General features: G+C 42.0%; 1 protein-coding gene across 1 annotated transcript in view; it reads left to right on the top strand.

Moving 5' to 3' along the window:
* LOC138464096 (extracellular calcium-sensing receptor-like) overlaps window positions 1-25,246 on the top strand; it is a 114,801-nt gene that overhangs the window by 16,506 nt on the left and 73,049 nt on the right. Inside the window, exon 2 of the mRNA XM_069607215.1 lies at window positions 19,187-19,481. Coding sequence (XP_069463316.1) covers window positions 19,187-19,481 — 295 coding nt within the window. The remainder of the gene's footprint in view (window positions 1-19,186; window positions 19,482-25,246) is intronic.

Here is a 25,246-nt window from a genome sequence, read left to right as displayed (position 1 = left end):
TTTTTATAAACAGATTATAATAGAATCTTCAAAGTTGTTTCTTACAATTTCTATTTTAATTTCACAAATTACTTACAGAGAACCAGTGTACAATTCTTTTTTTAAGTCCGAAGTCTGCCACCTACATTAGGTCTATTACTAGAGGTAAAGGACTCCTCAAAGTGTTAGTCAGCCTTCTGGGTTGGAAGAATGAGAACAAGGACTCATCTTGCCCCTGATGCCCAGAGATTCGGACTAACAGTGCTAGAAGAAGCAAAACTGCTGGTCTCCTGCATTCGATGCTATCAAATGGTCGCTGACCAGGTTGAAACGCATTGTTTGAACCTGGTCAGCGACCGTTTGATAGGACATGCAGTGCTGCCTTAGGCACGTTTTCAAACCTCTCAGAACTGCTGTTGCAGCTCCTCAAGCCAATTTGCAGCCACACTGCACCAGCTAAGTGCATTGATCGGCCTAGCTCGAACAAGAAGCTTGCCACTGTGGACACCTTTGAACGGCATGTCACGTATAGCACCTCGCCACCAGCATTTTCATCATCAACCCCAGCTCGATAGCTGAACCACCCTGATGGCCTCATCGACACGCATTCTTGGAACACTGCATCATACCGCAGCAAACTAAATCTTGAGCAAGACTCCATTCCTTATCCCAGACTGGATCACTGTGACCCACTGCATCCAAATCTGGTCCAGCCGTCTAACACAAAGTTGTAAAGCCTGGCTCAATGCTAATTATGGCACTGGTGGAAGGCCCCAGCCCCCCATTTGTTGGGACGATGGAGAGTGGTTGAGCCCCCTTTTGACTCCTTTTCAACCAAAGATATATACATTTTGACAAAATGTTAGTAATTTATTTCCTTATCCTCCCTAAGTGCTTGCATGATTACATTCCATATTTCTCTGTCTTGCTTTACAGCAGTGCGTTTTTGTTATTGTTTCTAGTACAGTTTTTATTGCATATTGGTGTGTTTAATTAAAGTATAGATCTTCTTATAAAACCTTAATTGGACATTCCTTTACTTGGACTGATGTACTATTACTAATTGGTTTTCTAATGTCTCACAGGCTCACAGTCTCACCCTTTTTAAGAGTATTGCCTGACCTCAGCCCACATTACTTCAAAAGGCATACACAGTATGTGCTTGATCACTGTTGGTGGTTTGAAGGCTGAGTAGGGATCCTAGCAGCTGCTCACCTTGTCCTCCTGCGGGCCGTAGCCATTTCATTACAAAAATGAAGGCACATTTTATGGTGTGTTGCATCAGCTAGGGTGTGCTAGCTGTTTGACATTCAGTCAACTGCTGTGGGGCCCCAATGGCACACAGCCACTACAGCCACTAAATAGTTTTAATTTGGTCTGATGACCTCCAACTGTTCAGGATCCTTCTAGGCACAAAGCCACAGTTTATTTCCAAAATAGGCAACAATTCCGTGTGAATTTGATTGTGAGTCAGGGAACTGGCAGACCCACAATAAAACTAGTATGCTGCTGTCAGGTTGATAAATCTACTTGACGGTTCTGCATCAACACAATTCGGGGACATTTCTTCATGTTTCTTGTCACCAGTGTTTATTGAAGTAATGGACCAGGTTCCATATGCAATCTTTTTAACAGTTGTATTGAATAAGTCTATTCACATACATGGCCTGGGAGCTGCTTAATCCCACTCCAGTGCCCTACTTAATCACAGCCTTCTGCTTTAGGATGAATGTCCATGGAAGAGGCCTATCCTACATGCTACATTCTATTAGGTGTGCATGATGCTGCTATGGTGTTGCTTGCTGGATGGTATGTTATGATGGGGTATGGAGTGTGTGATGTATAAGATTCATATTAGAGTGTTCTTGTTCTGAGAATGTTATTCTGTGTTTACTTTTGCTGGGGGTTCTATGTACAGCAGTTGGAGAGCAGCAGCCTGAGCTGTGGCTGTGCTTGGCTGTGCTGGGGGGTCCTTTTGGTATTAAGCTTGTTAATAAAGCTTCTTAAGAAGTTACAGCATGTCCTGCATCTGTAACTTAACAGATGCTATACACAAAAAATAATCTCTTGATTTAAATCACAGCTGAATAGACATTCCACACTCAAAGAACGATACAAGACATTTGTTAAATTGTCGAATGTTTCAAATGAAAACAAAAAGGCTTTAATGATCTTAAAAAATATATTGTCAAAGAAATTAGCTCCATCTAGGAATCATTTCTGTGGAGAAATTAATAATTGGTGTTTACTCATCACCAATGCTCTGCACATTTGTGACTACAGGACATCGACAGACGTTCCATTTCCAAAAACAAAATGAACTAGGACGGTGAGCTTGATTGCACTATCACCTGGTCACACTATGGCCCTCATTAAGAATTTCACAGTATCCCGTCAGTAATTCCGGCAGGATACTGGGAAACTGCCCTTACCGTCTCTGCTGCTCAATATCCTGGTATTGCTGGGATATTTCGGGCGGTGGGATGCCAGTAAGTTCCCATTCCTGGAGTCCCATTGGACTCCATGGGATGGGCTTGCCATAATTACTGGCACCTGTAATACCGGTTCTGTTAATTAATAGCTATATTTATTTGCCAGTAGGGGCCTGATCTACCAGCAGGTCAGACCTGCCAGGAAATCCGTAGCCCACACCGACAATCCTGAAGTGTGCCCGTTGGGAAAAAATGCTGGAGTCGGAATTACAAGCATTTTTTCCAGACCGGCACACTTGTAATGAGACCAATATAAATTCATGTAATCCCTAATCTGCAGCCGGTATACATAGAACAAAACATTCTTACTGGATGTTATTGAACCACTAGAAACATGTACAAACTTATCCACTGGAATGAAACAAATGCGATAGATGTAAAGCAACCCACACCTCTATAGTCCACATACTCTGGAGTTGCCCCTTTACAGTCAGATGGCGGTCCAGTCTTGATGTCAACTAACAATGCATGCTACAGAGTGTACATTTGACCCATATTTTTATAGATTTCCTCACCCTCTTTTGAACTACTCAAAAAGGGCTGATCAAGGGCTTGGTGGGAAAAATTATTGCTCTGCAGAATTGGAAATCCCATCACAATACCCAAAATGTAGGAATGGATATGAAACAGGAGCTCGTTTTCAGAATATTGTGCAGTCTTAAAAAGAAGAGCGTAGAGCTCAAAGACAGGTGGGGGTGGCTTTCTTGAGCTACATGACTGAAACTAGTGGTCACCTCCTCACCATTTACTGCTGGCACCTGGACATAACAATCATTTTGTTAGATTTGCGTGCATTTTATATTTTATTTTAAACATTTACAGATCAATTTATTTACAGTTGCTAAGGCTATTTATAGTATTGTATTTTCTAATATTGCATAAAGCAAAAAAACTGTAAAAACTATTTCTGTATCGCGCTTAGGACACTCCAACGCCCGGTGTGGGAGGGTGGCCTGGGGATCCCCTGCCTTCGACGGTTTTACTGGGCGGCACAAATGGGCATGATAAAATACTGGTTCCATGGGGACACAGGGCTCCGACATGTGGTGATGGAGAAGGGATCGGTGAGGGGGAAAGCGCCCCAACAGATACTATACAGGAATGAAACCACAGAACCGGCACTCCCCCAAATAATAAAACACACTAGGCAAGTATGGCATGAAGCACACCATGACATTGGGAGGGGGAAGAAACCTACTTTGGACCAGCCTTTGTGGAACAACAGGTTTCTCCCAGAACTCAGGAAAATGGGGCATTTCAAAAAGTGGGAAGAGCTGGGGATAAGGCATCTTGCAAACATAGTCCAGGGCTTGGTCCGCATTCCCTTCATGACCTTGCAGGACACATTTGGGGTGCCAGGGAGTGACCGCTATAAGTATGTGCAGCTAAGATATATGATATGAGTTCAAAGTTCCCTGTTCTAAGAGAAGTCCCCACATGTTCGCCCCTAGAGGCAAATGTCTTTCCGGAGAACATGGGCAGGAAGGTTACCTCAACTTTATACCAGGTACTGACAGCCTTCGGGTCGCCGGAACTATTCCAACTTGGAGGTAGGTGGGAAGCGGATGTAGGGATACTGGAACTAAATGAGTGGGTCGAAGCACTTACGTTCCCGAGAGAAATTGGGATGGCGGCCAGGCTACGCCTGATCCAATACAAAATATTTCAGTGGGTATACTACCCGTTAACGGCACTGGTAAAATGGGGGGGTGACGGACCACTGGACCACGGGGGCTGTACTTGGAATTTGGGAGGATACAGGGTACACAAGATATGAAAAGGTATTTCTGGTCGTTGCACTGGGACTGTCAAAAAAATAATTGCAATGATGTGGGTTTCTGCAGAGAGTCCACGATTTCGCCAATGGATGGCGGAGATGGACAGATGCATGCCCCTTGAACGGCGCATTTACAAGGCCAGAGGATGTCCACAGAAATTTCAAAGGTTGTGGGTCGGTTGGGCAGGGGAGGCTGACTGACAAAGGAGAGATGGGAAGCGGAATTCGCCCTGGGCTGTATGTTGCGGTAATGCCTATAACAGCTACTTGCACAGTATTATTTATGACTCCCAGATATATAGGAAGGACGAGTCTTAAGCCGACACAGCCAAGTGTTGTGTTGTTGTTGTTGTAACGTTATCAGAAAACAAAGAAAATAAATATAAAAAACCAATCGGGTAATCATCTGACTACTAAATTTGCTTTTCTCTGCATCCCTCCAGCAATCATGAACTAAATGTTCTTCACAAGAAAACTCCCATGAGTATAAAGAACTTGGATGATTGGAAGCAATTAGTATGATAGCTATGATAGCCATAGTCCCACTGTGACCTCCCGGAGGAAGCCGGGTTCACTTAAAAGTGCAGCATCTGAGCTGGGGCAAGTGCATTGCCGCGCACCACCAGCATCAACTTCTGCTGAAGCAAAGGGCACTGTGAGCAGGGATTTAAATGCTTTTTAGACATAGTATGTTATCACAGACAAAGGATAGGTTGGACCTATCTCATGGAATAACCACTGAAGAATACAGGGCACTTAACGTAGACCTTAAAGAACATAGCTAGACACAGCCAACTAAGCTTCAATGCAGAAGATCAATACCTTAACTTGTCCACTGCAGAATACAGCCATCTTAATTTAGAAGCTGAACAACAATATCAGCTTAACTCAGATGCTTCCCACAGTAGGAATGTGCTTGTGTATGGGACCTAGAGGGCAAGATGTGTCCAGGTCCCTTGCTGCATGAGAATCTGCAATCGTATCTCCTCTCAAATGTGCTGCCATGATATGCAAGAGATGGAAGGGTTGGCACTGCCCGCATGTAGTTTGTGAGGCACTAGCGCGTCACATTACTGTAGAGTAAATGATCTAGCCACCCAGAAGCAAACCGGGCATGACAAGCCTTTATTCTGCACAGTGCTGATCCCTGAATTTGCTTGACATACTCATTGCTGTCGGAACTAAGGCAAAAGGAGGGGCAATCGGTAAGTATTAATTATTTCAAGTGGTATTATTGCTCTTAAAGGGTGACGTGGTCTAACAATGAATGTTACACTGCTAGGGCCAGATTGCAGAAACCTTTCTCTGGTGAAAGTGCAACTTTACACAGTATTAGCACTAATGCAAATTAGCACTAATGCAAATATCCTCGCAGTGCAAAATCCCTATTCTTTCAATTCATTTTTCTCTTAGGGCAAATTCTTCCCTAGTGGTAATACTGAACGTTATTAGCAATCATATCTCCTCTGATGGGTGTATTGTGAATGGTATCAGCACTCGGGCAGACTTTTCCCTGGAGCAAAAATGCAGTGAAATCATATGTGTTTTGCACTAGGGCAATGTTTGCATTAATGTGCATATCGTGCACTGGTGCAAAGTTTCTGCTATCTAAATTCCGAGCAATCCCTGTTTGCTCTAGTAATTATAATGCTGATAGAAAAAGCGGGCAACATGATTTCACCACAATACAAATCTCTAACAGCACGGCAAACTGGGGCACGCCAGATGGTTTGAACGACAGCTCCCATGATCCCTCACTGTTGACTAGGCTGGACTAGGCTGAGGGCAATTGGAGTCCGAAACATCTGGAGAGACAAATGTTTCAGACCCCTTTCAAAGGGATTGATGGAAAACCTGTTTGCTCCAATCCGTATTACACAAGCAGTGACATTGGTGCTAGGTGAACTTTCTCACTTTTTAGCAAAGGTACACACATTTGACCATCTCGCCCAGTTTAGTTAATGTCCTTTGCAAAGAAGTGTGTGGGACTTAGGGAGTGTACTGACTTCAAAACAAAAACACACAGACATATTCACATAGAAACTACTAACACAGGGCTATACTAATACCTATAGGGTGTCTACTGAGCCTTGGAACTGCTTTTCTCCTACAGAGAGTGCTGGTGGGTGTTCTGCTTGCCCCAGATGTACAGACCATGCCAATGACCAATTCCAGCTGCCTGCGGCTCGCCCCGAAAGCTGTTGTGTGCCTGCTCGTCTCTTGCCTAATGCCAGCTCCTGTGGCCCAGAGAGCAGAAAGGCAATGTCGGCTGCCCATCCCCCAGGCCAGTGGATACTCCCGACTTGGCGACATCATGCTCGGCGGAATCTCCTGGGTGCATTCTGACAGGGTGTACCCCGACATCAGGTTCATATCAGAGCCCGAGCCAATCATGTGCAAAACGTAAGAACCTATCCATTCCTACCTGCATTAAAAAAAAAACTATGAGTGCTTTATTTTTGTTTTTTTTTCTCACAGACAAATCAAATGTGCTAGGATAAAACACAGGGGATTACTATGCCGGTCATGTTATCTTATGTTATGTTAGTGGGATTTATACTGCTAACCGCTGCCATTTGCATGGTCCCAAGGAGCTCTTGCAGATCTGAACATATGAGAGGGGTGAGTTAGTGGGAGGAGAGGGACTCTTAAGAGTGCTTTTATTATTGTGTTAGTGGTTTCAGTTCAGAAAAACTAGTCAATGTGCACGGGTTTGCTTCCAAGTGGTCTCGGTTGATGAAAGTGCATGTGCTTGAGTCCATATGGGTGGCCTTGGGTGACCATGGCATACGGGTGACTTGGATGTGTTGAGGTTGTGCCAGTAATTGGAGGAGGGTAGAGGTTTGCTGTTTGTGTCAGTGTGGGGTGTGTTATAAATGTTTCTTTTGTAGGTGTCGTAGTCGGTATTGCATGTGGTAAGTTTGCAGTAGTATGGAGGTTGTTCCTATGAGTTAGTGGAGTCCAATCCTCATGGCATTGTGAAAAGTCGTAGTCACACTGGTAACTTGTTGGGGAATTGAAACGTGATGTGCTGTGGTTATCAATGTTTGGCTACAATTAGACAGTGGTCTACTGCACGCTGGTTCGCTCCGCGGCATAAAACAGAAATGTTTTTATGCTTTTTCAAAGGCCAGGAGTTCCTGTGGGGAGTGAGTTCCAGAGTTTAGTAGAGATGTTTGTTTATGCTGAACTCCACTCTTTCATTTTTTAATAGTGGTTCAGTTCAAGACATTTATCATTGCTTTACATTGGTATTCTGTTTTTAAATGGAAATATTTGTGTAGGCATTCTGGTACTTGACTGTGAATTGCTTTGTGGACAATGCAGAGTGTTTTGAAATAGATCCTTTTCTTGACTGGTAGCCAGTGCAATGATTTTAGTGCTGGTGTGATATATTCTAACTTGTTGAATCTTGGCAGCCGCCCTATTGCTGTGATCTGTATTCATTGTAGTTTGTTGGTGAGGAAGTCGGGCATGCCAAGGTAGATGCATTTAGCATAGACTATTCTCTACATGAAATGTGAGATAATTGTATTTGTATTTATTTATTATTAATGTGTTTAGTTTAGTTCTTTATGAACTTTACACATATACAAACACATAATATAAATTTTTTACTATAAAAACTTCAGTATCATAGCAAATATAACAAAATACGTATGTAAACATTACACCATTCTCACAGCCCTATCTTGCTATATCTTGCACTGTCGTTTTGAAGAATCATGAACGTTGATAGGACATTCGAATCTAATATTGTCATAGTGCATACTCAGCACAGCTTTTAATTTAAAATCTAAGAATATGTAAACATCTTCTAAAAAGATAGATTGTCCAACATAATCGTCATCACAAATATTACTGTCATACTATCCTCACTTCAATAAAACCTTTATTTCAAGCCACACGTGATAAACTGCACGTTGCGACGATTTGTTTTCACCATTCAGACAGTATTTCCAACAAGCATCATCCTTATACTGTCATAGTGGGCCACACATGTTCCTAAGCAGTTCATATACAATATTCCCAGCTCCCTACACTGGGTCAGTACATGCCTTGCATTTTCCAATGTTGTAGATATTTTGCCTATATGGCAGCATCTAATATGTGGGGTAAGTAGTAACTCAGGACCCAAGACAGACAATACGGGCTGCTTGTCGACGCACCATCAATGAAGGGCATGATAATAAATAATACCCTGGCATCTTAAATGTGTGTGTGTAACAATCATTGCTCTTTTATAACTGTTCAATGTAGCAATATATTCGTAATTCGATGCCCAATCCCAAACTTCAGGTTTTTTCACAAAGTTAATCTTTTGTACATGAAATTCACTATCCCAATTGAGTCTCCAATCAAAAGGTTATTGTACAAACACTATTGCCACCAGGTGTATGCAAATTTAGAGTTTTGTGAGTGGCACAAGGCTGCACTAAAACATCTTGTATGATCTGACAATACAGGGTGAACTGGCAACAATATTTGTTTGGTTTTGAGAGAATGTTTGTGCAATGATTTTTCTTTTCATTTTCAGACAAAAGATTAATTGCATTTGAGTATCGATGTATTCGAAGTATATTTCGTGTGTGGATACATGGTTTTAGGAATGTTATTAAGGGCTGGTAGAAACACAGGTACACACAGTGTGAGTGTGCATGTTGGGTTCTAGGCAGCACAAGCTCAGAGATTTAGCACAGTGCAGTAGTGGGGTTTTGGGAGCCAACCCCTGTTACATACCAGCACCTCGGTTGTGATTTATATACATTTGGTGTTGCTTGGAATTGTTTAGTAGGTTGTAAAATGTGAACACTGAGAGTGCATTCCCCATTTGGTATATTAACAGATATTGTTTTCCAATGGCTATGGTGTACAGTTTTCTGTAATCCAAAGTCTTCTCTCCCATGTTTCTTTCTATAAAAAAAGAGGGGTGCCAGCCAGTGATTTGAAAGGGTCATACATTACTTTCTGTGACTGTTCTTTTTTATGTTTACACATTTTTATTAAAGACATCAAGCAATATAAATACAGCATAGTCCAGAGTGAAATGACAAAGCTCAAACATTTGTATGGTAATCTATCTTGGTAACATAGATTGCTGATATAAGGTAGGACACATTAGGTTTGGACCTGGCACGAGTCAAAGCGAAAAGAATAAGAATTGCGTTTTTAAAGTTGGGGTGGACATATAACATACATTACAAACAAGAAGGTCAGGTAGTGGGATGGGCCAGGGGTCAGGGGGAAAGACATGATGAGGGTACTGTTTTAAACCACACTAGAGACATCATATTAAATAATATAGTCTTTTGATATTAGGAAATCAGAGAAGATTCTCCATTTCAAATCATGTCTGTGATGCAATAATTATTTGAAGCAATACATCCCTCAATTCAATGTATATTGCATATGGAATGCCACCATAATTTATGATTAATCTGGTCGAACTTCTTCCAATTAGTTGTGATAACTTGAACAGCATTCAAAGTGAAAAGATAAAATAGATGTGATGTGTATGTGTCTAAATGATGTTGGAAAAGAGTACTCCCCTTATATAAAATCTGAAAATGAAAAGGTTCATCTACTTTAAAGATACATTTTATGATGCGCCATACACTTGTTATCTAGGGAAATCTTACACTTAAATAGCATAGATGGGGTAGTAAAAGTTCTGTGTCAAATAAAGAAAAGGGTTTGGGTTAGATTGGCTGACATTGTTCTATTTGAGAGTTTTTTTCCAAAACAATGGCCAACAGTAATCTTCTAGAATTATAGAACAGTCTTGTTGCCATTCTTGCTGTGTTTTCCACTGGGTATTTTCCATTTCAACGTTGGTGAGCTCTTTAAAGTGGTAGACATGAAGACTCCATTAGGGGTTGCAGATTTTCTATAATGGCATCTATTAAAAGAGAATATTGGTGATAAAAGGATTTAAGGTTGAAACATGTCTCTCTGGATTCATTAAAGGTCAGCGGTATACCTTGATTAAAAAGTTCCTAAACATATTTTTTTTAAATTACTCTTCCATTAATCCATATAAGAGTATTGAACCATATGAACAGTGATATGAATTTGAAGTTATTGGTAGAGGTAAAATAGATTCAAATCTGTTCAGCTGTAAATTAAAAATGTTCACATTTAATATATCTATCATGTATAGCTTTAATGATTTCATTTTGTGTAATGGTTGACTTAAGTGAGTCAAAATTAATAGTTCAGTAATTTGATCAATTAACATTTGGTAGGAAGGCAGCAGTATTTAGATTATTGGGTGTAGAATCAGAGGAGTATAATTGATGGTACTGAATACATTAATAATATCCTCATCTGTGAATTTTCTATTACCATTCTTAATCCTTTCTTGATGTAATTTACTTCTTTATTTTTTTATTTTAAGGTAAGAAGCTAAATATGTGCTTATTTTATTATTACATTGGTACATTTTTTATTTATATTTTAGTAGATTATTACAAGATTATTCAGAGGTAAATTTATTATATTTAATTCTTAGCTGTTATATTTTATGATACTTTTCCTGAGAAGGATTGGAAATATATTGTTTTTCAAGGATTTTTAATTTTCTTAATATCTCCTTAGATTCTTGTTTCATATCTTTCTTTTTTTTTGCAACAGAGTTATCTCTCCTATAAGTGCTACTTTATAACTATCCTAATTGTTTGGAATAGAAGTATCTTCAGTCTATTAGTCTCAAAATAATTATTATGGGCATGTATTAGAAAAGAAGTACATTTTTCATCCGAATTGAATATCCATCTATTTGATTTGAAAACTGAGTTGATGTTATTTAGTATAATATGGACTGGGGCATGATCAGATAAAGATATACAATTTATATTAGAGTCTATTATGTTAGCAGTTATAGAGTTAGCTAGGATAATATAGTCAATTCTGGGAAAATATTCATGAGGAATGGAGTGAAAGGTGAATTCTTTGTCCGGCGGATGCTGTAAGCGCCATGCATCTGCCCGGCTTAATTTGGAAATAATCTCTAGAAATTGTTGTTGACTTTCTGTCTAGTGTTGGGTCTACTATTTCAATTCAATCTCCATATACAATATGGTTTTGTATATTTGAGCAAAGCAAACATTCTTTGAGTTGCTTCTAAATGATAGGATCTGAGATATTAAGTCCATAAACATTTAGAAAGAGTAATACATAGAAACAGAGAGAAGGTTTACAAGGACCCATCTGCCTATGTCATCAGATTGTGAAATAATAATCTTGCAATCAAAATTTGTATTCATCAAAGTAATAACAGCATTTTTCTTACCCTGTGCTGCACTAGTGAACACTTTTCCCACCCACAGCTTGTTTAAGTTTTACAGCTTCTAGGGTTGAAAGGTGAGTTTCTTGAATGCAAACAATTGCAGGTTTAGTTCTATTGAGATAAGAAGGTATTGTTTGTCATTTGATGGGATTATGAAGGCATTTAACATTCCATGATGATGTATTTATAGACATGAGACTTCAAGAATAAACAATATAAGCTTTAAATAATGAATTAAATACGTTTTGGGAGAGTATGAAGATATGGAGCTCATCGCAAATTTGACAAAACAGTTAATTGTTATGAATGTTACAGCACCCTGGGGGGAAAACAGAATGATAGAGAGATACATAAGGAATAAGGGCTGACACACGACAACATGAACATTAGTAAAAGTAGATTATAACACTTAATATAACACAACAGAATGGCTAGCAGGAAACAGCCAAAACATTTCATGTTGGAGAGAACAGTTCAAAAAATGAGGGCGCGGTGCCCAGCGAGTCTAGGCCATCCAAGGCAACACTCCCACACAATAATGCTTGAATAGTTAAAGATTGACTTATTCGAAAGGCTTTATGGTGCAATATTTGAAGAAGGACCAGCAGTATCTATTTCATCTACTCTTTGAGATTGTATGAATTGTCTTAGATCTCCAAGATTATCAAAATAAGTGATATGGCCTTTAAGGGCTATTTTTAATGATGCAGGGAAACAAAGCCATATCTGGCACTGAGTTGTTTCAGAGCCGACCTTAGCGCTAGAAGTTCCTTTCTTCTAGCAGCAGTACTATTTGCAACGTCTTGAGAGAAGAAAATGTTGTTTCCATTCCAGGTGAGATGTTTAATCATTTTAACTTTCTTAATAGCAAGTTGTACATGCTTGAAGTCTTGGAGAGCAAATATGAGAGTTCTTGAGTAATTTCGTTTGCTAGCCAGAGGACGTATAGGACCAATCCTGTGAGCACATTGAATATTGAGTTGCTTTGAAGGGGATAGATCCAATAACTTAGGTAACATATTAGTAAGAAATAGAATAGTATCTTCTTCTTGACTACCTTCATGTAGGCCAATGATGCGAAGATTGTTTCTTCTATTTCTATTTTCTAGGTTTTCTGAATGTTTTTGGAGCACATCGAATGTGTTTTCCAGGTTGTCCTCAGCATCACTTACTCTCCGCTCTACTTCAAATATCCTATATTCGAATGCAGACCATTTACCATTTAGAAGTTGCAGTTTATTGTTAGTTGCCACCATAAAAGGTTTGAAGGCTCTAATTTCATTCAGAATAGCAAGCATAGCTGGGTCCCTACCCTCTTTTTTGCCTTTTTAATGTGGTGGCTGATGTTAATGCAGAATGTGTGCCTCAGTTTTTCTTGGTTGCAGCCATAAATTATTAGGAAGGGGTGAAAGAACTTGAATAATGTAGTGTTGGATGTTATTGTTGACTCTCAATATTATAGAACTTTAAATATGTAATGGAAATTAAAGCAAAGCACCTCAGTGTTTCTTAAATAAGAAAAAAGATACTTTCATGCATGAGAGGCGATATTGTAGCGATAGTTTGCAGGGAGACTTCAGAGTAGCAGTTATATAGCCCTCGGCTAGCAATGGGAGTTACAAAAAATAGGCTAACTTCCCTTGATGATAAAAGGTTAGTTATATAATCATTTAAATACCTGGAGCACCAGAAAACATTGCTACAATACTCTTTCCTGTGCTTGCCTGTCCCTTTAATCGGTCCGTGTTATGAAGAAAAAGAGCTGCCCCTTCCAGGCATACAGGCGACACGTACGCATACCATCTGCTGGAGCAGCTGACAGGAATTTCAGCGACGCTGTCAACACCAGCACGCTGCTTCACGGCCTTCAGTCATTTCCTTCCCTGCACTTCAGACCGCTGGCACCTCGGGTCTCCAGAACACCATAGCAGCATTCCCGTTCACCTCCAATGCACCCATAAATATGAAGTAGGTGTTGAAAAACCTATTTATAAAACATTCGGTTTTGACTTTAAGTGTGCGGAGAGCGGAGCCGAGAAATTAGCCCGCCATCACACTCATCGCCAAGCCACGCTCCATTCTGAGACTGTTCTTTACATATTTATGTAAGCTTTCCCCTTGCAAGATTGGCCATATATGTGTCTGAATGATAAAGCTGTGCCTGGCTGTACATATATAGAATAGTTGTATTCATGGCTAGGGGCACTTGCTCAGGCTCTTTATCATTAAAAACATCAGCGTATCCCATGTATACCTTAGGTATAGAAAAAATGATAATACAGGTAGCTGAGGATTGAATGTCTAGTCTTAATCAAGAGGATTGTGACAAAGTACCCTTACTGACCTTACTGGTAGATTGTGGGACTGCCAAAGGTACCATGTACTGCCAAAAGCCAGGTGATGCTATGCCTAGGGGTAGTGTGGTGAGAATCTCCAGGCTTTGCCCACCATGGCCTGTGTGGGAGACAGGGACATGTCATATTGACACCTTAGAAGTTGCTGTTCCTTTAAGTAAACTAGTTATGAGGGATTATCACTCAGAGCTGCTAGTGACTGCATGCACATCTTCCCTCCTATGGGAGCATACATCATATTCAAAACCACAGACGGAAGGACAGAAACCGTGAGCCTTTAATCAGTTTCTGCATAAGGTCTACACACGCATACACTTAAGGCTTGTTAGGCTATGTGAGTCCTCTCCAAAGGCGGGCCAGAGTGTGGCAAACAGAGGGAGGACCACCAATGCAGAAGGATTAACCCACCTCAAATCACACATCAAAACTATAAGCCATCTTCAGAGGCAGGGCCATCAGCCCATCTCTGTACCAATTGTATTGGGATACACACCTGAGTTTACTTATGCCAGAGAGAAGATGGAAGAAAGGGGCAAGGCCATATAAACAAAAGAGCCTGTGGCAGAAGGCTGTGGGAGTCCATAGTATGAACCTATTTGGAGAAGGTTAGTGAAGAGTGCAGAAGAAGCTAGAGATAGGAGACAAGAGGAGAGACCTATGAGCCTGCGGAGAGAAAGGCACAGAGGGAATAGTGAGAGGAATACCCAGGGGCTGCGGAGTGAGAACGACCAGGATGCTGGGGAGAGGTAGACCCAGGAGGTTGGGAAGCAAAATGTTCAGGAGTCTGGGAAGTAACAGACACTAGAGGCTGGGGAGAGGGAGAGGGGAACCCAGGAAGCTGGGGAGCAAAAGACTATAGGTTGGGAGAGAGAACCAGAATCCTGGGGAGTAACACAACAATGGATACAGGGTGAGAGAAACTCAGAGGGTTAGGGATAAAAAGAGGGATGTAAGAGGATTGGAAGAGGAAGACCCACATACCTGGAAAGAGAGAGGACGAGAGAGACGGAAGAGGTTGTTGACAGAGAAAACCAGGAGGTTAGGTATAGAAGGAACCAGGAGGTTGAAAAAGAGAGATTGGAAAGTTTGTCATGTCACAGAGTTGTTTAAGGAGCGGGTGGTGACAGAATATAATGAGGACGAGGGGATAGAAGCTAAGGAGGAGTTGGTGAGAGGATCCAAGGAAGAGGAGGTGAGGAAGTCAACCCTTTATTTAGAGTTGTATATGAAAAAGATGCCATAGAGAGAAGTTAATGAACAGTAAGGAGGAAGTTAAGGAAAACGGTGTTCAGAGGGAAGAGTTGAAGTAGTGTGACAGAGTGCTATGACAAATTGGTTTCTGATTCGGAGGACTGCAAGGGTGAGCAGGGACAAAATAGCTCGCTCGGCCCTCACACTTCTAAAAACCAAAACCCAAAGAAATCATAGAGGTAAAACAGGGACAGTTAAGAGATATAACTCCTTTGCCTTTTGTGGTAATGTGGGCTGAGGGCAGACTACAGGCGTTTGGAGGGGAACCGGTAGTTACCCAAAAAACACAGTCTCATAGCCCAAAAATAAAGGGAATGTCTAATCAAGGTTCTATACGAATATAAACACTGTAATAAGACACACCATCTGCAAGAGCAAGGAAAGATGTTACTATGCAAAAACACACTCTCAAGGAAAGCATAGAAGAGATATGATAGGCTGGAGAAAGTATCACTCTGAGGGCCTCATCACGAGTTGGGCGGTAACGCTGGCACTATTAGCGCCAGCGCTAATAGCCCTACTGTCGAACCCCCGGGCGCTAATAGCGCCAGGTCACGGGTTCGGCGGAACGGTTATTGCCCATTCCCCATTGAGCCCATTCGAGAATTCCTCATTCCCCATTGGGCTCAATGGGGAAATTTCACGCTCTTACTGCCGGCAGATTTCCCACCGGCGGTAAGAGCGTGAAATTTCGGCAGATTTCACCCCAGCTAAGAGCTGGGGGGAAATCAGACGAAGCAGTGATTTCGAGGACCTTAAATGCGGCGGTAATAGCGCTACCGTCACACTTAAGGTTTACCGCCAAACTTGTGATGAGGCCCTGAGTGTAGTTTCAAGGGTGATAGGGGCAGTTCAGTGTAAGTGTACCTGAATTTGGTTCTTGGTGGGCTGACGCATCAGACCGGGGTTGAACAACAGTATGAGCTGATCAAGCTCAGTCAGGCACATAGGATCGTGGAGTACTTGGGAAATAGCGAACATTGAGGACTGGCTTATGCTTGGTACGGTCGAACGTGGTGGTTCAAGTGTTGCATGTCACAGAGGTCCCATGAATGCTTCAATGTTGGGCAGGCCGGGCCAGCAGGCATTGGCCGTGAAGTGATGCTCGAGGGAGCATCGATGTGTAAAAATGAGGTGTTGGTTCTTTGATCGGTGAGTAGGCGCTTCGGGCCTGGCAAGTGACATGCTTGCAATGACACAATGCTGTGTTGAGCTCCTCTTAATACAGTACAATATTTTGGCTGCTTGGAGGAACACAGATACCATGGCCTTCCCTCTTGCTCAATATGCAGTGAACACAGAGCAACTAGTTTGTGTGGGTGAGCAGGTAGCTGCAGCTGATCTGGCCCTCTAGGTTGCTGTGAGTCCTTTGCAAAGGACTCAAGGACAGGATACTCCAGTTCAGGGTCTACTTTGCTGGCATAGAAGATCCATTGCAGATTGTTGGTCCTCAAGCACAGCACTTGTCACTCCCTTTGTTCCCTGGGAGTGACTTGGGGACAGAGCTTTCTTCTGTCTGGGACAGTTCTTACTACACCTCCGGCGGAGGACTTTAGCCAGTGCAACTGTCCCAAAATATGTGCAGGTGAGAGTCTTCAGAATGTCTCTTCAGCCTTAAAGGGTCCTCAAGGAATGGTAGGTGTTCTGTTGAAGACCCCCTCTTTTAATGGTCTAAGTCTCTAGGTGATTGGTCAAAAGCTAGCCTGCTTTAGGGAACCAACCCCTGCTCCTGGCTGGAGTGGACTTTGCCCTTTTGATCTTGCATCCAGAGTTCCTTCCTCCAGACCAAATGGTGGTGACCAGAAAGGTAAGGAGAGACAGCAAGAGACAAAATGGTGGAAGGCCTCTTCCACTGCCCAGAGCACCGCTGTCTATTGTACTCCCACCCCCTTCCTCCAACAAAGACCTTTGAATGTGCAGCACCCTGGTGTGAGGCTGCTCCTCCTGAATAGTTGTGCCCCTTTTATACCTGGACCGGGAAAGCTGCCTGCTGTGCAGCTGTCTCCAGGCTGGGTGGTGGGGAGGGGGACATTACCGGCCCTTGCAAGAGAATCAGAGAGGCTGGGTCCTCTGGGTTTCTGTCTGACCCGAATACACAATCCCTCCTGCAGTAGAGATGACTCACAGGATCTGATACATGTTCAATATCAATTTGGATGTGTCAGCCATTATGTAAAGAATTGCCATGCACTGTGCCTAAACTCAGGCATGGCAAATTCTTAGAGTTTTCCCTGCCACCAGCATACTCATGATCATCTTAGTTTGGGTACAGGGACATCTCTTAAATGTCACCCAGTGCTGCAGTGACTTTACTGTCACTGCAGAGGCTAAGTGGGCATCTTGTGACCTTTGAAACTGCTCTACACCATGAGCAGAGAGGGTGCTGCAGATTCAGGGTGCTGATGCAGCAGGGCACAAGTGGAGTATACTTTTGGCGTTGCGACAAAAGGGGGGTCTGATTTGCAGAATACCCTTTTGGAGAAGCAATCACCTGCATCATTTCAGATACTAAAATCAAAAAGGGCCAGGGCTTGGCACCTGTACCAGATGGCAATTCCTCACAAATGCCATCTCTCAGGGCAGACTAGCCTGAGCTTTTTCGATTTGAATTCAAAATGATGCTGGTAATTTTAAGTGTTAATCCCACAACACTACAATATCATATTTGCAGTGTCTCTGGCTCTTTCCAAAGTATGGATATTGGACAGACCTCTTTGGAAAGCTCAGCAGAGGATATCAAGAATGGACCATGCTAGGAGGGTATTTAAGGGTGATGTTGAGTTTTAATTTGGAGCCATCATTTTAAGATTTATTTATGGTAATATGCAGAGTAAATAATAGGATGAAGAGCAATGTTGTGGCCAATATTACTGCATTAAATTGAAGTGACCTAAGACTACATGCAGCATAAAGAATTTGGTAGAGAAATGAAAGTCCAGACTGCAATGGAAGCCACCTTCAGTATTGGGTGGGGGTTATGGAGTGCCAGTAGTAACTAACTTCTATCAGCATAGAGTTAAGAGGCACTGTTCCGACTCTATCCGCACAACCACCTGAAATTAGTGGTGAAACATCAGCAAAAGCAAAGAGCACCTTCAGCAGCTGCAGATGTGGGCTGGACACCAGAAATTCCCACACCCATCCCCCCACTCCTCCTTTGGGGGCAATGATCCCACCCGCAAGAACCCTAATCTTCTTCAGGCTGCACCTGCAGATGCAGCCATGCCTCCGCCCATAACTGCCCTCGAAACGGCACTCCATTACTTTGCCGGGCCACACACCTCAGACAAAGTCTGGCTGTTCCCCCACCCTCAGAACATTGGGATATGTTAGAACAACACAACATAGTGGAGTAGTTAGAATGTGAACACAAAAATAAAGGGCCAACAAAAATGTAATTATCTACACCTGCTGGTAAAAGGCCTGAACATATTCAAGTAGACATTAAATACAATGGTTTTTCTTTGCTGCAATTTGATTTTTCATAGTTATTTTTTCTTTATAGATTTAACAGAACAAAGGGTGCATTAATTGCTTTACAGACCATGCCCTTGGACCTACAGGAGGTTCTGGGCATGGATACCTCGTTAAATGACCTTGCTGCACTCAGGCCTTTAACTCGATGTTCAGGGCCCATAACTCCTTATACCGCCTTCATGCTAGGTCGATAAAGCTTCATTAACAATCATCTGACATGTGTTTCACATGTGCTATGCTTTCTCAATGTTTATTCCATGTTGGGTTCAAAGTATTCTTTATTTCAAAAGTCAAATACTTTGCAGGTCAGGTGAGTTCTGTGGTCTTTAGTTTCACATGCTTAAATCCGTGTTGGTAGGGTCACAGGACAGGGATTTCTTTACATTGTATAATCTCAAGGAACTCAGAATGGATGTAGGTGAAAATAGTACACCACAGACAGAGCATTCTTAATTGTAATCGCATTACGTCTGCTTGTAACTGTCATGAACACTGAAAGTTGATGACATTCTGTGTACTGTATGGAAATCAACAGGTCTGAACATTGTTGTCTCTCTGGATTTACCAGGTTCTCCTTCCAGTACTACCAGTGGCATGTCCAGAGCATGGTGTTTGCCATAGAGGAGATTAACAAGAACCCCAACTTCCTGCCCAACATCACGATCGGGTTCCAGATCTACGACACCTGCCGGTTGCTGCAGCAAGCTCTCCACGGGGTACTATGGACCCTCACCGGGAATCAGCAACCAATTCCCAACTACAGATTTGAGAAAAATCATTCACCCTCTGTCATTATTGGGGAGTCGGGATCGACGCGGTCAATCATGATGGCTCGCATCTTGGGCCTCTATAGATATCCCCAGGTAACACTTCATAACTATTGCTTTGCAATATTTTTTTTTAATTACAATTTAGATTAAAACCCTCACTGGAGAAAGGTCTTGAGGCTTAATTGCATGGTTTCGCTTGTTCTAAATACTATTCAACGTAACTCCCGACAGTACTTCTTTTATTTCTTTCAATAAAAACTCATTCATTAGCCGCTGCTATGGAAAGGGTTTTGCTGACACATACCAAGGGCTGTTCTTTGGAACATAGACATGGACAGTGCTGTACTGGCACTTTGTAGTTCATCTGCTCCAGTGACTGGCCCTGGTATAGAGACATAGAAAGTGTTTTACCAGCAGCAATTCAGTTCATGTCACCTCCCGTGACTTCCGGTGGGACAGGGCACAGCAAAGTCTTTAGCTGGCACAGACTCAGGGACCATCACTTCCAGTGACCTCCTACTGGATGGAGACTTAGCCAATGTTTCTTCAGGATCCATTAATGCTGGTGATGCCTCTGAGACAGAGGTGAACAACAGTGGCACTTACCCATGGTCCATTGGCTTCAGTGACTACCTCTAGGGTAGACACGGTATTTCACTGGCAAATGCCAAGAGGCCACCACCTCTACCTGCTGCAGACAGAGAGCTAAGAAGCCTTTCATTGGAATTGGAACCAGAGCTCATCAATGCCCATCTTCCTTCTATAATTACCAACTGAAAATGCAACAACTTTTAAGTGAAGTGAATATTACAGTGAATGATATCCACCTTCGCCCGTGCTATGCAAAAAAAAAAATTTTTGATTTCGACTGGTGCGTAACTATTGATCGGATTATGACTTATAAATCTTATGAAGAATATGGTGCCTTTGTTAAACAGCGCATCCCTCGCTATGCACATATCACTTTATTCCCCTGTGAAATTACCAGGAAGGCATATATTCGATTTAGATTTAATCTTTACCATACTAGAGATAGAATAAAGAACTGGCGAACAAATGCCACCACATTTGCTGTGGGATGTTGATTTGATGAATGTAACGAACCATATGAAACAATGAAGCATCTCATACTCTACTGCCCCCATTTCAACAAAATACGTACAGCAAGATTTATGAAATTTGTTGATATAGAGTTTGAAGACTGCCTTGAGTTTTTATGGGTTCGCATGATGCAAGGAACTCACTACCGTTTAATCTATGAATTAGTAAGCTTTTGTAAGCATATAGAAAAAGAACTTATTTTGACTGGAGAATGAAATGCTGAGTTGGTAAACTGATTGGTATATCTTTGCTTTCACCTGTATTTTAATTTGTATTTTAAAGCATTTTAAAGTATTGTGTGCTAATGTAAAATAATGTAATTTCAAATGTTTAAATTTTCTTTTCTTTATACATGGATTTTAACTTGCTCTTTTGCAAAGGTTCTACTCGAATTTATTCTTGTAAATGAACTAAATGCAAATAAATAAAAAAAAAAAAAATGCCCATCTCTGCCTCAGCGACAGGCATACATTATTTCTCTGGAAGAGACCAGTTATTAATCACCTCCACTGCCTGTGTCTCAGAATCAGACATTGTTTCATTGGCGCAGAATCAGCGTCCTTCTCTCCAGTTATTTCCTCAGAAGGCCTGGAAAGTGGTTCACTGGGATATCCTGATGTTCCATCACCTCCAGTCACTTTCTCTGCGACAGAAGCCTGGAAAGTGTATCACTGGGATAGCTTAAGATTACATTACCTCTAGTCACTTCCTCTGGCACAAAGGCCCTGAAAGTGAATCACTAGTATAGCTTTAGATTCCATCGCCTCTAGTCACTTCCTCTGGCACACACCTCTGGAAAGTGTATCACTAGGATAGCTTTAGATTCCATCGCCTCTAGTCACTTCCTCTGGCATAGAGGCCTGGAAAGTGTATCACTAGGATAGCTTTAGATTCCATCGCCTCTAGTCACTTCCTCTGGCACACACCTCTGGAAAGTGTATCACTAGGATAGCTTTAGATTCCATCGCCTCTAGTCACTTCCTCTGACACACACCTCTGGAAAGTGTATCACTAGGATAGCTTTAGATTCCATCGCCTCTAGTCACTTCCTCTGACACACACCTCTGGAAAGTATATCAATAGTAGATCTTACGATTCCATCTCCTCCACTCACTTCCTCTGACATAGAGGCCTGGAAAGCTTTTCACCGTGATAGACCACAATTCCATGGCCTCCAATGTCAGCCACAGGGACAGAGACCTAGAATGTGATTCTCTGTGACAGACACTAATGAATAACGACACAGGCTTTGGAAGACATGCCTTACTTTCCTCCACAGTAAGTCAACCCAGGCCCCGGCTTGATTGTTTTGGATGTACAAAGGTATAGATTTCTTCACTTCTCTAACATTATGTCAACAATAAATGAATCATATTTTCCAATATCGTTTATTTTGGTGGACATGTGAACAAGGTTATGTTTGCGTGACTCAGGTATTTCGATGAGAGCTCCGTAAAAAAGAATAATTCAAATCATGTGTCTTGCTGTAGAAAACGTATATCCCAAAAATATGTGGTGCCATGTTAGTCTAATTTTAGAAAACGTCAGAAAGATTTAGTTTTCATTTCTTGGGACCAAATGAAAATATCATTATGAATAAGGCCTGATCTTTCAAAGTCATAGTCACCTGACCTAACAATCAAAGGTTTGAACGGAGGCATAGGTTTCATGTCTGACTGTAGTGAACTTTTTGACCTAGTCCATCAGGCAGCATACCATGTGAACACTTGTAATGTTTTGCCTTAGGTTTATGTAACTGCTAGTAACTGTCCTACCCTACTAAGTCATGTCGGACACACAGCCCTTGCCCAGACTTGAAGGAAAACGAACACACAGTTCTCCAGGCACGCAGGGTGCCTTTCATAAAATGTTGGCAAATGTTAGAAACACTGCAGACAGTTAGTAATGAGCCTTCAGGTAAACAGCCAGGATTGGAAAGTATTTAACTTTGGTGCATATATTTTCAGTAGTGCAATATTCAGACATAGCACAGCCCTGCAAGAGGGCCCCTGGCTCTCGTTTACAGAACTGATCCACTACCTGTCACTGACCTGGAAGACATTTCTGGCCAGAAGGAACACTTTGTAAGAAAAATCAGCAAACCTCTGCGGCAAGCCCTACAAGACCCCCAAACCTTCCAGGCCTTAGGGTAAGCCTGTGCTCGCCCATCCTCCTGATTGGAGTTCTGCAAGAGACCCCCTGCTTCTAATCTTACTTACTGATGAGTACCGGGGACCCTGACCTGCTTAGGAGCCATTTAGGCCTGGTGGTGTCCTCCTGGTCAGCCTGGACATGTTCCATCTATATACTAACTTTCCCAAGGCATCCCAGTACCAGGCATCAATGGAAAGGGGATCTAAGCAAAGGGCAACTTTTTTTTCACCCTTGTAGGTTCAAGTAGGGGCAATGGCCACCCTTTATGCCCCATTATGCCCCATTTTCCTCGCCATTCAATTTTGCATGCATGTAGATCTATCACATGAGTAAAGGTGTGGACTGCTGCATAATCACTTTTATGAACTGCTACAAATATATATATATATATATTCACTAACAAAAAACGTTGCTAAAGGGACGTTATGGGTAAGCTGCACTAGCAAAAACCTATGAAATGCAATCGAAACATATTGTTACATGGACGTTATGGTTACAGGTAAAACCAAAAAAAAATAAATAATAATAATTCACCAGTTATGGTAAGCTAAGCAACCAGTGTGCACTGCAAGGACTAACACCCATGACATCCATGACATCAAATATGCCATCACAAATCTCATTGATGACATCACTGATGACATCACATGTGCATTTAGTTTTCATGGAAAGCCTCCACAAGGGATTGTTATTGTAATGGTGGCAGAAAACTATCAAAGATCATTGGAAGAACTATCATGAGATAAGTAGTTCATTGTGCAATGCATTGCTATACACACCATTGTATTACAGATTTCCTTGCAGTACATGAACACCTTTTTTTCGGTTTTTATTTGATGTTGTGTTTTTTTGTGTTCACGTTATTACAGTAAACTCTTCTGCGCATCCTGTAGACGAGCAAAGAATACTGCATTACCAATGGACGACAACAAAATACCATTTGTTTGGAACAGCTCCGCATTTCCACAACTGATGGGGTCATTGTTGCAGAAGAACATTACACGAACTGACAAAAAATTATACGTGGTTCTGTTAATGAGACCCCTTCCGACCTCTAGCTTGCGACAGCAATCTTTAGAATAGGTGCATAATAATCTTGGTGGTACACATGAGAAAAGCACCTTGGCAGCAATAGCAAGTTTACGTCACTCAAGCAACTTCTTTTGTTTTTTCTCTTTATATGTGTGTCTGTTTGCCTCTCCTCACATTTTTACCACATTCTGGTCAATGCTTCTTGCACAGTGTAAAAGAAAAAGGCATTGCCAATGATGCTCAAATAAATGCCATTTCTACGGAACCACTGATTATTTTGCCACCTCTTGATCTCATAGTGGGTGGAGAACATGCCAGCAGTCTGCATAAATTCACACATGCTTCTGTTTATAACACACCTTCCGACCTCTGGCTGGGGACAAATTACACCGGCATGGGCCCATACTCCTCTTGGTGTCATGCATGAGAAAACAACCTTGGCAGTAGGAAAAATCTGCATCACTGCGTTCAACAACCTCTTCAGGTGATGGATTAAATGTCCACACGACATGTAACCCAAATGTAGAATTCCATAGTGCACCACGACAAAGTACGTTTGTGACAGAAGCCACATATCTAAGACGAACCATCCCGCCGAAACTGCAGTCACTCTGACAGCCCCAGAAAGCGTCCCCTCCTTCCAACCCGAAATTACCAGCAACCCCTCTTTGCACACAACACATGTGCAGATGGTGCACAAAGGTATCACCGACAATAAGCACTGTGCATCTCTCCATCTCGACCAACCTCACGACACAGTGTTGGGAAGAATAGTACCGCCCCTTCCGGTCAACCACACCCTAAACACCTAATTGCCTATTTCCCACAATTCCATTTCCATGGGCACCATGCTCATAATGGCAGGATGTGGCATGTGCACTTTCCTATCTACAGTGAGAGCCATGGCCAAGTAACGCAGACACAATACTTCTTCCCTTTGCACTGGCATTTTTGCAGCACTCCCTCATTGGGTGCTGTCACATTTTCAAACATGCATGCAGCAATCACATACAAAACCTCTGCATTGCACACTATCATTTCTGTAAACCACTCCATATTTACCGTTAAACACTCAGTGGAAGTTCCATTTGATTCCAAAGCCCCTACCCCAGAAACTTCTGCTAAAGAATGCATGATTGAAGCATCCACAAAGATCCTGAGGCACACCCACCAGTGCAGCCCTTGCCCACACACACCACAACACTATGGATCCATGCATGAGACCATGAGGGCAGCTATCATTATGCACACATGTAACATACCACAGCCTGCAGCACACCTACCCGCTGCCATTCACAAAGTATTGTGTCACAGGCAACCTAAGCAAAACATCTTCACAACATTGGGCCTACTTCAATAAATCTGCACACAGCAGAGTAACCAAGCACATATAACTGCATTTCAACCATAACCTCTTCCATACTTACATTATATAAACACTGCACCCTGTGGCCACACTGCACAACTTCTCAATGCACCCTCTCCTGCCGTACACCAAATACTGTAGCATGTTGCAACTATCACCACAACCATGGAACGCATAATACACTCTTTTCAACAAACTTGTGCTG

Source organism: Ambystoma mexicanum, chromosome 1p (assembly GCF_040938575.1).
Source record: "Ambystoma mexicanum isolate Mex_15411 chromosome 1p, UKY_AmexF1_1, whole genome shotgun sequence".
Lineage (NCBI taxonomy): Eukaryota > Metazoa > Chordata > Amphibia > Caudata > Ambystomatidae > Ambystoma > Ambystoma mexicanum.
The sequence above is the reverse complement of the archived record's forward strand: the minus strand, read 5'-3'. Positions and strand labels throughout refer to the sequence as shown.